The sequence below is a fragment of the Tauraco erythrolophus genome, chromosome 3 (assembly GCF_009769465.1).
Source record: "Tauraco erythrolophus isolate bTauEry1 chromosome 3, bTauEry1.pri, whole genome shotgun sequence".
Lineage (NCBI taxonomy): Eukaryota > Metazoa > Chordata > Aves > Musophagiformes > Musophagidae > Tauraco > Tauraco erythrolophus.
The window spans coordinates 36,225,207-36,241,751 of NC_141467.1; the positions used below are offsets into that span (position 1 = coordinate 36,225,207).

At 42.0% G+C, this 16,545-nt stretch overlaps 1 protein-coding gene across 1 annotated transcript; it reads left to right on the plus strand.

Moving 5' to 3' along the window:
• The first annotated feature begins 854 nt into the window (after positions 1-854).
• On the plus strand, positions 855-15,305 carry CAVIN4 (caveolae associated protein 4). The gene is made up of 2 exons (XM_009990140.2): positions 855-1,265; positions 14,649-15,305. Exons 1-2 carry the CDS (start codon positions 855-857, stop codon positions 15,303-15,305), a joined length of 1,068 nt encoding a protein of 355 aa, XP_009988442.2.
• The last annotated feature ends 1,240 nt before the right edge of the window (positions 15,306-16,545 follow it).

A 16,545-nucleotide genomic window follows, 5' to 3' on the forward strand; every position in this document is an offset into this window, starting at 1 on the left:
ACACCTACAATATGGATTGTATAGTGTTTGTGATTGAAATAAAAAAAAATAATAAAAGTGAATGAGTTGCTAGTGCTCTTGTATAGAGTATTTTCAAGAGCTAAAGAAGTCCATCCAAATTAGTCTGCTGGTCATAGTTATATTAATAGACTGTTAGTTGTCGTTTGAAAGATCCCGAGGTAAAGTGTGAATAGGATGTGTTCAGCTGTTTTAACATGTAGTTTAGGCTTTCAAAATTTTGCATGTAGGATTTAATAATTTGTTCAATAAAAAAAAAAAAAATGCTTTCAACATTTTGAACTGGAAAAGCATGTCACAATACAGCGTTTTCACTATATTGCCTCTGGTTTAGTGTGTTTATTTGTTACCCCATGTGGTAAATTGCAACAAGCTGAAGACCTGAAGTTGTTTTGCTGGAAAAAACAACCATGTTCGTTTTCCTGGCCGCTCTTTGAATTTCCTCGGAGGAAAGCACTCCAGTAACACGAAAACAAAAGTAGATCGTTAAAAATATGCAAGTTTGCTCTCCTGCTTAATTAGTAAGTTACTTAACTTTCCCGGATTAACACTAATAACTTCATCAGTACAGAAGCGTGACCCTTTAAATGTATGTTCCTTCCCAGACATTGCTTCCTAATTTTAGGGGTTTCATGTTGCTGAAAGTATCCAAACAATCATGTGTGGATATTTCGTAGTCAGAAGTATTTGACCAAGCTCCAGGAGCGGCGTTTCACGCCCTACTTTGAGCATCGCCGGAGCCAGCTGTCGCCCTGGCTCCCCGCAGCAGCGCCAGAATCGTTCTGGCAGGATCACCGAACCTTCGCCTCCCGCCGACCCGGCCGAAGGCAGGCAAAATGGATCGCCGCGAAATCACCCCGGAGGCTGACAAAACCCACCAAAATCGTCTCTCCAGTGTCAGCGAGGAGGAAGAAGAACAAGACGCAGCTTACACGATAGTGACGGTCCTGGACAAAGTGGCCAACATTGTGGACAGCGTGCAGGCGAGCCAGAAACGGATAGAGGAGAGGCACAGGGAGATGGAAAACGCCATCAAGACGATACAGATTGACATTTTAAAGCTTGCCCAGGCTCACGGCAATACGGGCTACACGGTGAACAAGTTGCTGGAGAAAACCCGTAAAGTCAGCTCCACCGTGAAGGAGGTGCGGGCGCGCGTGGAGAGGCAGAGCGCCAGCGTGCGGAAGGTGGAAACCAAGCAAGAGGAGATGCTGAGGAAAAACAAATTCCGGGTCGTAATCTATCAGGTAACCGCGAGCCTAATTCTTGTAGCGCTGTCATTGTTCCACCTCCTTGGTAGCTGCTGGTAGGCATCGGTTAATGAACCAAAGGACGCAGCCTGTCCAACATGAGAGTTATTTTATGCTTTCTTTAACATTGAGTCGTGCTCTGCGGTGCCTTTCGGCATGAACCTACTGACGGCAGCACACACGGTCTATTATTAGTGTTGGTAGGTTTCCGAGCCAGTAGTGTAAGATTAACTGCAGCTCAGCAAGGACTATTTGTTGCCTCTCCGAAAGGTAATATGAGGCTGGCCCTGTAAATCTTGTCATACAAACCATGCCTGACATTCATCCCTGTTATTTTTTTCACCGTATTAGGTAGAAGTCCAAATAGCAAAAGTGTTTGCAGGCTCCCTAGAACATAGACATTCTTCTAACACTAATTTCAAAACATACAGTTAATTTAACTTGGTAATGACCCATTTGATTAACTGGGTAATGACTCAGGCTTTCCTACTGTGGACAAATCGGGCTTTTTTTCATTGTCTCAGTCTATATCAGGACGTGCACAAACTGAAGCTCCCACCCACAAACCCTTCATGACAGCAGATAGTCCCTTGCATGCTCTACTTTGGAACTTTGGAAATTATTTGACCCAGCATTGTTCTTCCAGTCATATTGGGCATACAAATTCATACATTGATTCTATTGTAGGATGTTCATTGTTCTTATAAATTACTGTGTTTGGACAGAAGTTTCATGAAGCATCATGGCCTCACCTACATCCGTCCATACAACCAGGCAGCGCAGGCAGTTCATGGGGTCTGTCACTTGCTAATGAGTGCTTTGAAACCCATTTGTTTAATGGCCTGATCCTGCCATTTGCTGAAACTTCCCAGTTCCCCAAGTCAATAAGTAAGAGTGTTTAATCTTTTGCCAGAAGCATAGTTTCTCCTTCATACCGGTGAGTCCCCAAAGCTTCTTTCAAATGAGTCGTACTCGTCATTAGGCGTTCTTGAAGATACCGGCCCTCGTGGGTCACACAATGCCCCCCCATCGCCCAGCCTTACGCCCTGCTCGTGCATCTGTTTGTACATAAATAACATCACTTGCAATGAATGGAGCTGTGTGTTCACTGAGTGTATTCGCCACTGTGTACAGCTGACAAATTCTTCTGCATAATATAGCTTGCTTAACTACTTCATTTTCTACTACTGGAAAAAAATAGCTAAAAAAACCCCAATTGAGTAAAAGCTGAAGGTAGGAAATGTTACCTCTTTAATGTTATGTTGGTACCATATGCAGCCAAATTGTGCCTCCCAGATTTTCTGACTGAGTGACTTACTATGGATGTTCAGGAGAAAGCACAGGCACAATTTGGCCTATTATTACAACTACCGTAAGCTGCACCATCATGATGAAATAGAAAACAGACACTTTTCACTTTTTCCTTGCAAATCATTTCGCAGCTAAAGGTAATAAACATCTCCGACTTCCCTGGTTAATGGCATAATGCCATTTCATTGATGGGCCTTTACCATAATGATTGCAGCAGAATCAATGCTTTGTAAATTTTTTTTCTTAAAACAGTATTCATTACATAATGTATTTTTTTCTCCTAGCAAGAGAAGAGTTGTTGCTTCTTTAAAAATGTAGTAAAATATGAAGAAAATGGATTTACACAACTATAAAGAACAGCTGTTGCTATTTTCAGCTATTTCATACAAAAGGTGGCTCTCATGATCCGTGCTTTTCCTAAGAATCACCTTCAGTAGGAGTTACTGAACTCTCTGCTGGTTTTGCCAGACAAGAATGACCTGCACCCTGCTCTGTACGTTTCATTCTTAGGTCATACTTTTCAGGAAGGGAAACAGCTTTTTTGGCTGCTGTCTTTCTAGTTTCCTACCGTAGTTGAGAACTGCAAGCCTTTTGTAAGGTGAACTGAAGAACCTTTCCCCTTATGCATAGAGGAGGAGCAGATCCCTCTAGGATCTGACATTTGGCACTTTTCTGGAGCATGATAACTGCATTGCTCCACAAAAACTGGGACGTGCTAGGTAGACAAGGAGCTTTAAGGAACAGGTATACTTTGGAAAGTCTCTTTCACACAAGTGCAGTGATTTTCACACTGTTGATTTGCACCAGTGTAGGCATACTGCTGGAGTGCCAAGACCTGAATGACTGAAGCTTGGCTACGATGAGTGGGAGTCTGTTAATAGCTACAGAACCAGCGTACTCCCTTCACTACATTTTACAAATGGGTATAACCAAGTTGTTTACTTGGTGGTTTTGAGTGACAGCTCATCTGTAGTGAGATTTTTTTCTGATGAACCATTTGGGACATTGAGATGGAGCCAATGACCTGTGTGTAGCGGGTGTTGAATGCCTACGTGGGTGAGCACACGTGGGTTTTAGTTTTAACTTTTGCCAGAACGTCGACATATGAGGAAAAAGGAAACACCAATTAAATCCTAAAGATTTTCTTTCAAGTGACTAGCTTTGATCTCATCATTGATAGAAGGAGTAGGCAGGTTGAAAAGCATCATTGGCTGGAGGAAATTGTCCCAAGAGACCTCAGCCATGATGAAAAGAGTTGGCAATATCCTCTCATTAAAAAGAGACAAAGTGATCATCCGTGAGAGTAATGATTAGAGAAACTGAGAGCATTCATTTTTAAAAAGCCATGTGGTTGAGGAAGAGGTATGATAGCAGGCAGCTCTCCTCCCCAGGCCGATTGCATAATTAAAAATGCCAGGTGACTTCAGAGTTTCTAGTGAGGTCTTTGACCCTGGAGTGCTACGTGCCTAAGGGTATAGTAGGGAAATGCAAAGTACATTATAGGTTGTGCAGGTCACTGTTCACTTCTGTTCAGGTTAGTCTGAATAACCAGCTGTGAGAGCTGTCATTTCTCTGCAGTCAAAGAGCATCTAACAATTTAACTCATTATGGCTCAATTATTCAGAAATTAAAGGAGATTTATTTTTTTTTTTAAATCCCAAAAGAACTTATTTCATTTGCATTTCTGCATGTTCTGCAAGTTCCTCTTTGAATGTGAGCATACAGGCACCAGAAAGTCCATGTTACAGTTACTGGGCTCTTTTCTATTATTATTTTACATAAGCACCATGAATTAGTAACTTCCTGTGAAGGGACGTGTGCGTTTGTTTCACTCGTTGCTGTCTGACGTTTAAAATTAGTGGACAGTCACAGTGGACATGTCAGAAATCAAGGAAGGTTATGGCTTGACTGGTCTACACAGCCAAGTTACAGCCTATTTGTTTGCCCTGTGATTGCTCCACCACACGCACAGGGAGAGGCCAGCAGAAGCAGCCTTGCGTATGCCGCTCAAATTATGCGTAACTAAATTAAAATTATAAGTGGCTTTTCCTCGCCACTGTCCGTCTGCAGCATAATGGTTTGGACAGTAACAACAATGAGATCGAGATGGGAACAATAATCTAAAAAGCTGAAGTGGAAGCACTTCCATCCAAAGTGGCAGTAGAAGTCAGGGTGTCACCAGCTCAAGGTTGCAAACACGGACTCTGAAAGAGCTGACGCACGAACTCACCATCCATCAGCACGGAGTTTTAATTACAGCTCTTCTGAGCAATACCTGTGAGAGTAACCACGACATAAAAGAGACCAGATACAACACTATTTAAAAGGAGACAAAGGAAATTACCTGAGCCATTGCCATTCGGGCACAAGAACGGCAGGCTCAGAAGGGACTCTGCAGAACAGATTTGCTAGTACCATGGAGTTAAATAGCTCACCAAGATCAGGTCATGCTAGATGACTCATATTTGATCATTTTTCTGTTTCATAGGAACATGAGAGGTCTTATTCTTTCTCATATTTATGTATCTGATATCTTACCTCGGAACAGATAATCTGGAAAAACAACAGATGACAGTGGATTGTGTTGAAATTGGAAGTGAGGCTTGTGATGGGTTTCTAAAAGGATTTGCTTCTAAGACTGCCTTTGTCAACTGTGCAATATTTTCATTAAAGCTTTTGGCACAGAAAAAGGCGCGGATACTAATAAAATATGCTCAAAACGAGGAGCTGTCAGCCCAGAGAAAGAAATATAGACGACAAACCAGTTCATCTTTAGAGCTGGAGTAATGCTAATCGAAGTGTACACAGTGTCAGTGTCTGTACTTGGCAGAAACCCTTGCTGCTAGTTTGTCTTCTGAGGCCCCATGGTTCAGAAAGGACAGAAACTGGTGTATTAATTGCTCACAAGATGACTGAGAGCCCACTTGATGTTGTGGCTCTTAAAAAAGTGAAACGTGGGCATGAAAGGCTTCAGGTGAGATATTTCCAGAAGTGGTAGAGAGACGCCCAGTGCCCTTCCAAAACACTTCAGAGCCCAGCTGGACTACCACGTACAGCTCTGATCACCCCTGTTGAAGTTGTGTTCAAACCAAACAGGTTCGGAAAAGAGCTGCCAGGCTGATCAGAGCAGTGGGAAGCCCTGGTAGAGGAGAGGAGACCAGGATGTCCTAGCTTGGTTTAGTCCAGCAAGAAAAGAGGCTGATAGAGGTTGTGGCTGTCATTTATACATACACTGGGGTATGGATGAAGAGTCCAGTAAAGACCATCGGCAAAAAGATGAAATGAGTATAAGCTGTCCATGAATCAGCTCAGGTCAGAAACCAGAAATGGATTCTTAGTCCTGGAGATATGAGGGTCTGGACAAAGCCTTCTGCTAGAACCCATGGGGAGAAAAGAAAACCTAAATTGCTATTAAAGTGCAGTCAGAAAACTTAATGGAAAAAAAGATGGCGTAGGTTGATTGCCTGTGACAGCAGAGCACTGGCCTCAGACACAGAGACCTCAGCAGCCCAATGACACAGGGCCTTTGTTGGAGTCTTGTGGCATAAACCTTATAAATATTTTTACAGCTGAGACAGGTAATTGCCTTCACTGAGGTCACAGAGAATAAAAGAAACCAAATGGTTGTGTCAGAGAGTGCAGCAAGAGTCCTTTGTTTGCAGTGTCAAGCCCGGTCCCTCGGTTCAAAGCGCTGCGCTGGCCCCGTGCTGTGCCACCAGCCGCTGGCGGAGTGGCAGAGCCAGGGCTGGAGTACAGCGAGCAGCCAAGATCGTAAACTACCCGTGATTTTTAGGAAAAAATCAACCACTTTCAACCAGCTGAAGAAAAACGGTATTTCTAGGGACGAGTTCAAAAGGAAAGAGGAGAAAGGGAAATAATAAAAATATTTAAAAGCAGCTGTTAGGCCATTTATGCGTTCCTAAAATGAAATAGGTTGCATATTTCACAGGGCTGTGCTCGTAGCAGATTATAAACTTGAGGCTACACCAGTAACTTGTAAACTTGAGGCTACACCAGTAGATTATAAACTTGATGCTACACCATTTGGTCTGGTGTAACTGGAGTCCCTAGACCTGTTCCTCTGTGGTGATCCTCACAAAGGACAGGCAGTCATCTTCTCACGGCTGCCGTTGATTTTCTTCCACCCATTGATGCTGAGTAATGGAATCAACTGAGCTTAATTTACATTTGCACTGGACGCAGTTGTTCAGGGCTTTGTTTGTGGGTGTCTGCAAGCTGGTAGAAGAGCGTAGCTTTATCTTGAGCCTCCTGTGTCGTGCCTCTCCCCGACGGTCCTGGAGGCTGCCTTATCACTGCTTTATCGAGTGGCTTATCGACAGGAGCTATGGTTGGCCACACATGTCTTCAGTGACACACTTCCTGCCTGAGGCCCAGATTCAGGAATGGACTTGGCTCTGGGGACTTTCTCAGCACTACTGAAGATAGTGGAATCTTCCAGTTATTCCTTTAGCACAGGAATAAAGTTGATCAGAACAGCACAGGCACAGACGTGAGGAATATGCAAAGTCATTAACAGCAAGTTCAGAATTTGAGGCAGGATTCATCTTGCCAGGCGTTAGACATCAGTAAGATGCAGACGTCTGTACATTTAGCCTGTAGACTCCCTTCAAGTGGGCACAGAGAAATGTATGGAGCCTGATTCACTCGACCCGTTGTAGCCATCTACTTCTGGATACAGTTTCTACTTTATTCTACCTGTTATTCAACTCCATTGAGCTGAAAGGGTGTCCAGAGTGAGTTCATATGGTGACATGGGCAGATAAGCTCAGCATCTCCTGATGACTGGCTTGGTTTTGCTTGTACTTGAGAGTACTTCCCTGCTCTAGCTGGCTTGCAAGAGCAGTCACCTTGTGAGGAATGAAGGAATCAAAATATTACCAAATGTATTTTTTTTGTTTTATCACATCGTGTCATCACTCTTCCTCCCCCACTGACAGAGGATTGGTATCTACAGATGCACTGGAAGTGAGAAATGTCACCAGTTTGCAAATGTGCAGAGCTGTTCCCTAGGCTAGTTCCATAAAACAATAGCAAAACAAAGTAAGTGTGAAGCTTTAATTTTCTCCTGGAGCTGCAGTAGTCTTTTTTATGCAGAATGCAGTGGCCTGGAGCCAAGGGCTTCAAGTGATGTGGTGTAACTGGGTACCACTTGCTCCTTGTCTGTAGCTTGCTGCAGTCAGATAATGAGAGAATGAGCTGGGTTTCTTTATAGGCATTGTATACTCCTGGTTAAATTAATAAATTGCTGTCAGAATTTAAAGAAAAGGGATGTGTGTTAGGATTCACCAAAGAGAAATGAGGGGGGCTGACTGTTCTGGTCAGGCAGCTTTTTCATTATGTAAAAGTCATTCTAAATACAAGCAACAGCACTTGGCCATAGTGTCTTACGTGCTGAAGTGTTTATTCTCTATCATCTACTTTACTTGATAAAATCCCTCAGGTGCCTTTTTAAAATAATCCTATTTCTCTCTCATCTGATCGGGTTTTCAGCCTGATGGCAGAGATTTTTGAAATGGCATATTTGCAGAAAAAACCAAAGGGATCGCTTGAGATTTATCAAGCTTCACTCTTAACTGTTGGGATATGAGTAAAAGGAGTGAATGATTTGCAATTGGTTATTCATCAGTCGTTTCGTATTGATTTAGAGAGCAATTTCAAGGAGATGTTTTAGTGATTTACCTCAGCTGCTGGTTTGAATAACAAATCATTTATTTAACATGCAAATTTCCAGGATTTTTTTAAACACTGGGACGATGCAGTTTCCTGCCCATACAGTGCCAGTCATTTGCATCACCAGTTGTCATAGACACGGCAGCAGCACCAAACTGGGCCCTGGGTGGCCTTCCACCCTTTTGCTGCTTCATGCTCTGCTTTAGAATTGTCAGGTGGTCACCTGTCCCATCTGTGCCTGTGTTAATCACCACCTGCATCTTCCCACACATCCCAAGGCTGAAAGATCACTTGCCGCCACCTTTTTCCTGTGCAACACAATGACTCCAAGTTACGGAGTTTCTTCTGTCGCTCCTCCCATCTCTTGCTGTGAACAGTTTCTTTAGGAGCACTTTGAGTCTTGATTTTATGTATATATAAATTAAATCTATATGTTTTGTATATATATATAAAATATTTCATTATTTATTTGGTCATTCTGGTTTTCTCTGCTATGTTTTTTTGTATTTTAAAAAGTTTTGTTCTGCTAGATTTTTAAGTGAAATTAGGTAACTGTAACAGCTTGTTAGAGTTACAATTGAAGCTATTTGAAAAGAGAATGCAACGCTGGTTTATAGCGTTTCTAGCATAGATTTACACATAAGACAACGTATTATCTTTTCTCCTTACTGACTCTAGAAGCCCAGTCTGGGCTTTGAAACACAAACTCAGAATACGCATGCAAAAAAAACATGAAAGGACAAGGGGAGTAAAGCTCTTGAACTGGCTATACCCATCAAAATGCCCTTATGTTCCATTAATTTTTATTTTTTAATGACATTATAATAAAATTATTTCTGAAATAATCATTAAAAGTGTTAATGTACTTAAAGCCCCAGTATTGTTGTTCAGTGACGCTATGTCACTGCTTCATCTAGCAAATTCAGTGAACTCTAAGTTAGCGACACACCTTTACTTAATGAAAATACTACTACTGCTGCTATTAATTATTGATCCTATCTACATGCAAAGTGAAGGAGTGTAGATTCGGCTAACAAGTCTGTGAGGGAATTTTTTTAATCACGTTTTTCCTTTTGCAACCTCACTGGCCCCCACTGAAGGAATGACATTCCTCTTCCAGCACCCCCCTTGGCTTATTTACTCTTTAGTTTGGCAACACGGGAGACTAGTGCTATTAGAGCCAACCTGATCTTTGCCAGGACACAACTGCAGCAAAATACCTGAGAAATCACTAAGCAATTTGCTCTGCCATTTCCGTTCTTTCTCTGCCCAGAGATGAGAGAAGCCTGACTGCACGGGCATGGTTCTCAAGTAGGCAGCCTCTTTTTCCTGGGAGTTTTCAATTATCTGAGCATTGCCACCTTGAGAGTCTCATAACGTTGATATGGGGCATTACCACAGTTAATCAGAGAATCGTAGACTCATACAATGCTTTGGGTGAGAAGGGACCTCAAAGATCATCTAGTTCCAACCCCCCTGCCATAGGCAGGGACACCCTCCACTACACCAGGTTGCTCAAAGCCTCATCCAACCTGGCCTTGAACACCTCCAGGGATGGGGCATCTACAACTTCTCTGGGCAACCTGTTCCAGTGCCTCACCACCCTTATTGTAAAAAATTTCTTCCTTCTATCTAATCTAAATCTACCCTCTTTCAGTTTAAATCCATTGCCCCTTGTCCTATCACTACATGCTCTTGTAAAGTGTCCCTCTCCAGCTTTCTTCTAAGCCCCCCTTCAGGTACTGGAAGAGTGCTATAAGATCACCCCGGAGCCTTCTCTTCTCTTAAGATTGTTTACCTGTTGTTTTAAAGTTTCTATGAGGTGAAAAAGAGTCTGCACCTTGCACTTTGCGTAGTTTAAGGAGCAGGTGCATTAGCCTTCCTTCATAAACACCTTGCTATATCTATGAGAGAAAAATGCTACTGCTGTGATCCCTTTCTTGAGATCAGGAGATGCCAGCAGTGCCTGCAAACGGGTCAGCACCCTCAGGCATGGATGGGTGCAGCATAGCCAGAATTTTGGCAGTCAATGAAAAGTTTGCAGAGCGAAAGGCCTGTGTCCCTTCGAAACTTTTCTAATTGTGAATTAAATTGAAATGGGAGCAGAGGGAGAAAATGACAATGACGGAATCAGACTTCCTTGGGAACCCAGTGTTAGAAACATCTGGGTTTCAATATTCACTGTCCCCTGAGCCCTCCATTCAAATCAGTGTGCTGGCCTTCTTCATCAAAGTTGAGGATTACTCATCTGTTTACTTTGTATTCAGTCAGGTCCTTAAAAACTCAGACTTCTTTGGCTAGGCATATTTTAGAAGTTAAATGGTAAAAAACTAGGAAAAGTGAAAGTTCAGGTTTAAAATACTTTCTTAGTAAACTTACTGTACATGGGTCATCACCAGCAACTCCTGAATTCTATGGTCGTTCTTAGGATGTCGTTATGGTCGTTAGGATGTTACACCTTCAAGTTTTGTTTGTTGAAGTTGTTTCTTAAGCAGTGGACCTAACTAACCTTACAGCTTTGTGGCCTCTGTATTTCTTTCCCTGCCTGGCTGAGCTGCAAAGGTCTCCGGGCTTTCCCCTTATCATTGTGACCAATGCTTTTTGCTACCACAGAACCTGAAGCCTTTCTCCTTCCAGACCTCATTTCCTTCTGCACATATGCATTTTTCCAAAATATTCCCAGTATTTCCATCTAATCTGACTACTTTCTTCCTTCTCCCCTCCTACACCCTACACTCACCTCTTCTTCTCAGCACCTCTGTCATCTCCCGAAAGTGTCAAGTCCAGATCTACAAACAGGGTACCTGAGCCATGGCATGCTTGCTCAAGACAGATGTCAGCTGGGAGGACAGACGGAATGACTCACAACACAGCCGGCTCCTCAGCAGAGAGCTTACTTCTTCATGCCTGAGCTCAGCTCTCTTCTCAAATTGGTGGAAAATGCCCAAATGTTTCAGGGATCACTAGTGGAGAGGCCATGCAAGGGTAAGAAGGCGGGAGCTGCATAACGTGAGTGTATATGGTACACTTTTTGTACAAAACCAAGACAAATTCCAAATCAACCACTTATAAGACTGATTTCCTGATTTTTTCTTGGAGGAGAAGGCAAAATAATGTTTTGTTTTGAAAGGTCCAAGTCTATTTTCAGTGTGTTTAGTGGTGGACTAACTTGTCAGAAGATTATGGCCAACGAGCATACCAAGACCAGTGCGAGCAACGTCTGCAGGGTGCGTCCTCTCCAAGTGCTCCATCTAGAAGTGATGGAAGGGGAATGATCATCTTTCCACAGATTTGTTTCTTGGTTTTTGGTTCTGGCGTGTGCATGCCTTTGGTTTTTGCCAGTAGGCAGGGCAAACAGAGTACACATCCTTTGTGTTAACCAGTAGGCAGACCATATGACTGCACTCCTCTTTCCTCAAGAAATCAGGTTAAAAATACCCACCTGTTTGGTATCGTCTTGTACTGTAAAATATCTCCTGTCTTTTAATTTGAGCACTTACAAATTAAGCTTAAAGATCCTCCCTTACCTCCCGTGAGGTGGTAGTGGCAGGCAAATGGTCTTCCTAGCAAAATGCTTAAGTAGATTTTTAACTAAAAGCTTAAAAGTAGCCCAACCAATTGTTCAGCTCTTTCTGAGCCTCTCAGAAAACCGGGCTGCCCAGTCCTGCTGTTTCCAGTCCCATCTGCTTTCAAGCCAGGAAGAAAGCTGTCACCCAGTTTAGGGCTTTGTCTTGTGCGACTGAAATCAGTAGGTGTTTCATCTTTGCTTTTAGTGAGTCTATAAATGAGCTGGTAGCTCTACGCTTTGATCCCATCAGTTTCCCACTTGGTGCTAAAAATTATTGTTCTGGCTTTAGGAAGGATGAGCTCCTACCTTCTCTCTACCCCACTGACATCTAGTGAAAGAAGAAACGGTGAAGGGCAGGAGAGAGAAAGGAAGTAGATGAGAAAGCTCTCTTACTAAGCCTAAATAATTGTATTTTTGTCATGAAACCTCCCTAACACACTAGCCAGTTTCACTAATACTTTCCAGTTTGGAAACATCTTCCATCCAGAAATCTTGAGAGGAGATAGAAACTCACACTAATGCTTAGCCTTGCTACATGTGATTCTGCAAGATGTGTGCAGAAACCACGGAAAAAATCAGAGATTTGGCAAAGATCGTTCTCGGAGTCTGCAGCAGAACAAAAAATGTTCTTCATGACTGCAGCTCTAGTTTCTGTGTCTTGTCTACACGGCCTTCATCTCACACGTTATTGTTCGTAAGTGTTAATTCTAACACATGTGCATGAAAGTAGAAGGACTCTCTTCTTCAGCTACAGTAGACTATAAAGCTAAATACAATAAAAACCTGGCAAACAATTAGCAAAAAGTACAGCAAATTTGCTCTTCCAAAGGAAGACAGTCTAAGAATTGCAGAGAAAATAGTCTCTCTGCCTTCTCTCTTTTTAAAAAGTAATCTTCATATGAACAGCATACCCTATTCATCATATTGTATTCATTTCTGTATGTACTGAAATTTCAGAATAGTCATTCTGGAAACATTTGTGTTACCATTTCAGCTGAAGGAGTGGGCTATAATTTACAAACTTTGAGGAATTATTATCCAGCTGTATTTTAGTTCATTTTCAGAAAAGAAGGGATTATGTTTATATACAGAAGTCTTTATATAATTAATGTTAATTTGCACATGTTAATGAAGAAAATTATTAGCAAAGCATTGTAGTTTTGTTCCTGCTGATTTTGACAGATGAGTTGAATAACATTCTGCTGTAATCAACACAACATCATTCGACCCTATTTTTTCTAAGCATTAACAACTATTTTACTAGAGGGTTTTTAATGAAGTCAAGGCATGATGACAGACTCTTAAGTAGGCTTTATCTGCCAAATAGCTTAATGTATTTTATTTTACATATTGCTAGAACTCTGTAAAATAACATTGAACATGACTTGCTGCTAATGAGTCACTGTGAAAAATGACAGACGTCTTTTTGGCCAGAAACCAGTTCACAGAAAAATATTTAGTAAGACTGACCCATTCTTCATGGATTCATAACTTCTAATATCTCTGCTATTGTCTGCATTAAGTACAAAGGGTTGTTCCTCTTGGGAGAACACATGCACTGCACATAAACAGCTACTAGGGAAGAAGAAGGAGCTGGCATTGTCCATCTTATAAACCTCCTACAAGTTACGGGTTTTCTACTCTGCATTCACTAGTACTTGTAGACAGAAGTGACTCACTGACACTGAGCCACAAATCTCTAATGTCCATACAGACAGCAGTCTTCAGATCAAGGGATCAGCTCTCTTAGGAGACTCCCACTGTTCAGATAAATCATGTTACTCAATCTTTCCATTACCACAAGCGTTTCTCCTTTTTTTCCACACGTCCTTAACCACTAAGTGATTCTTGGTACATTATTTGTTTACTGTGGACAGCTTTTGAAAGTCTTCTGTATGTCTTTGAGTTTTGAGCCTCCAGCAGTTTTTCTTTGGAGGGGCTACATACATTCCCAGTGCTAAGATATCTAGGATAGTCACCACTTTTAAGCATGCAGCTAATATGTGTCATATGTATAATATAAATACCTAATACTGCCTGCTCATAGGGGTCAGCAGACTCACCACAGGAGACAGAGGTACTTGCCCTGGGTCATTCATATTTTTCCAGATGGAACAAATCAAGTTCATCTCATCAGTGGTGCAGGTGCTGGGTGAATTGTATAGAACTGGATTTAGCGAATAACAACTCATTTCTTTAGTGACTTTGACCTCTTGTGGAGCCAGCACATGGAAGTTAATATGTTGGGGTTCATCCCCTTCTGGGCAGCAACAGAAATGTTTGCTAAATTCCAATCAGCCAAAAATGTGCCATTGTCTTGGTGACTGCAAAGGGCTGAAGCTACTGGTATCATTGAGGCACTCATCTGGAAGAGTGTACAGCTGACACAAGCACAAGAGCCTGTTTTGTCTACAGGTTGTCTACTTTTGTTGGTGAGGAATAACCAATTGGATCTAGATCCAATCTCCGGGAAGCAGATCAGCTTCAAAAAAAACATGAGCTAGACAAATATGTTCTGAAAACCATCACGGGCCAGTAAACATGGACCATGGCATTCATTAGCTTCAGGTACAACCACACTGACAAGAAATCTTTAATCAGGTATGATATCTTCTTTAGAAAACTCGGCAAAGGTTTCTTCTGCCATTTGTATTCTGTATAGATCACATACGGTGGTCCAAGCTTACCTTACTTTGTTAAAATATTGTATTTCCGTTAGCATTAATTAACTGCAAGCCAATAAAAATGCTTGAATAACCATCCTTGTAAAACACACTTTGTGGAAAATGACTCTGTGCTTTCATTCACAGGAGGAAACCGAGTGTCCTTCATCTCTCTCTGTTATCAAAGAGAGGACAGCAGGTGAAACTCTGGAGGATGATTTCTTCCCACCTGATGATCTGTCTTCTGATGAAGAATATTATATCGAAGAAAGCAAAGCAACCCAGTTCAAGAAATCAGGCATGAGGCGCATAGATGACATCAAAAAGGCATTTTCAAGGGAAAACATCCAAAAGACGAGACAGAATTTTGGCAAGAAGGTAAACAGGCTTCGAACTAGAATAGTGACCCCTGAGAGGAGAGAGAGGATCAGGCAGTCAGGTGAGAGACTGAAGCAATCTGGGATAAGGATCAAGAAAACCATTTCACAAGCTGCCCCAACAAAGGAGACATTCAAGATCCATAAAAAAAATAAAGAGCGAACAGGAGCCGAAGGTCAGGAGGGGATCCAGGAAGCGGGCATGCACATCACCTCTGAGCTCGCAGCAGCGGAGCCCTTCACTGAAGAAATCTCTTACACAGAAGTCATTACCAAGGTAAAGAAAGACAAGAATAGTGCAACAAAAGGTGCTTCCCAGTCAACTGAAAAAGGAGTGACAATCCCAGAAGTCCTTCTTAAGCAGGAAGGAAAAGAAGGTGGAGGAGGTGATGATGTCCCTTTGCTAGACTTGAAGCAATCAGTATAAGGAATGGATTAGCAAACACACCGTACTACGCTTACTGAACAAGAGATAGCACAGTATGTACTCGCTCAGCTTTAGAAAAATGTGTGAGTTTGTGTTATATCACAAAACATGTGTTGGTGGTGTTCTATCATTTACACGGGTGTCTGTAGTGGTGTCTTCCTGACAAAAGCCAAGCCATGCAAACGAAGGAAGGGGCTCCCCCTCCGTCTGGCAGTGTGCCATCCTTAGCCAAATAGCCATCCTTAACCCAAAATGGAACCCGCATGGAAATCTGCTGTATTTTCAAGACTGATTTAGCAGTCACTTTACAGCCTAACCACTCCCTTTAGTTTTACCTACAACAGTATAAAACCGCTTTTCACTATCTTATACCAGTTCCTCTAAGCAGAAAACAAAACCAAAGCTACTTCATATTAGCAAAACGAAGAACTATGAAAAATGTCCATTCAGATATACAAATCTTTGCCTTTAAGGGCCCTTGCTGAAAGAGCAGTTATCCAGGGTGTAACAAAATGTGGCAGGAATGATAGGTTTTTGAGGAAATTGCGTTTCTTCTCAGTGGAAAAGCAAAGCTCTTAAAATTACTAAGGTTATTTCTAGAGTTCTGGAAGAGAAAGGTTCAACGTAGGTAAGCAATGCATTTTCTGCACTTACAGGGTAAGAATAAAAAAGCAGAAGACACATTAAATATGGAATAGCAGGAGGAAAAGAGAATATGAGATCGTGTTCACGTTTTGGAAAGATGCAATTGTGAGAAAGGCAAGGATATGAAGGAGTAAAAGAGTAGTGAGATCAATGCATGGGTTCTGGATAAACAGAGAAAAAAATAGAATATTAGAACTGAAGTTTCCTCAAGATCTTTTAAATAGTTGTTACTCTATCCAGAGGATCACAGGATCATGAACATAACTGACCAGACAAGAGAACTGTTTTGTTTTCCATTCTCTGTGCGTTTTCTGAGGTTCACGGCAATTAAAATCTATTCTACAAAGCCGCTGAAGTACAGGGCCAATCCATAACCCAATTCTTTGTTTCCTATCATCTTCCTTATCGACCAGCCACAGCCTCAGGGATTATGAGACAGACACCCTTTGGAGTATGGAATGCTGTGTATTTGCAACACTCAGGAGCCAGTGCCCTGACATCAGATATGTTTGTAAACACGGCCGCTACGCTGACATGGGGCGCAAGACTGTATTGCTCTCTTCATTCGTGAACGGAGTTGCCTTCAAAGCACTTA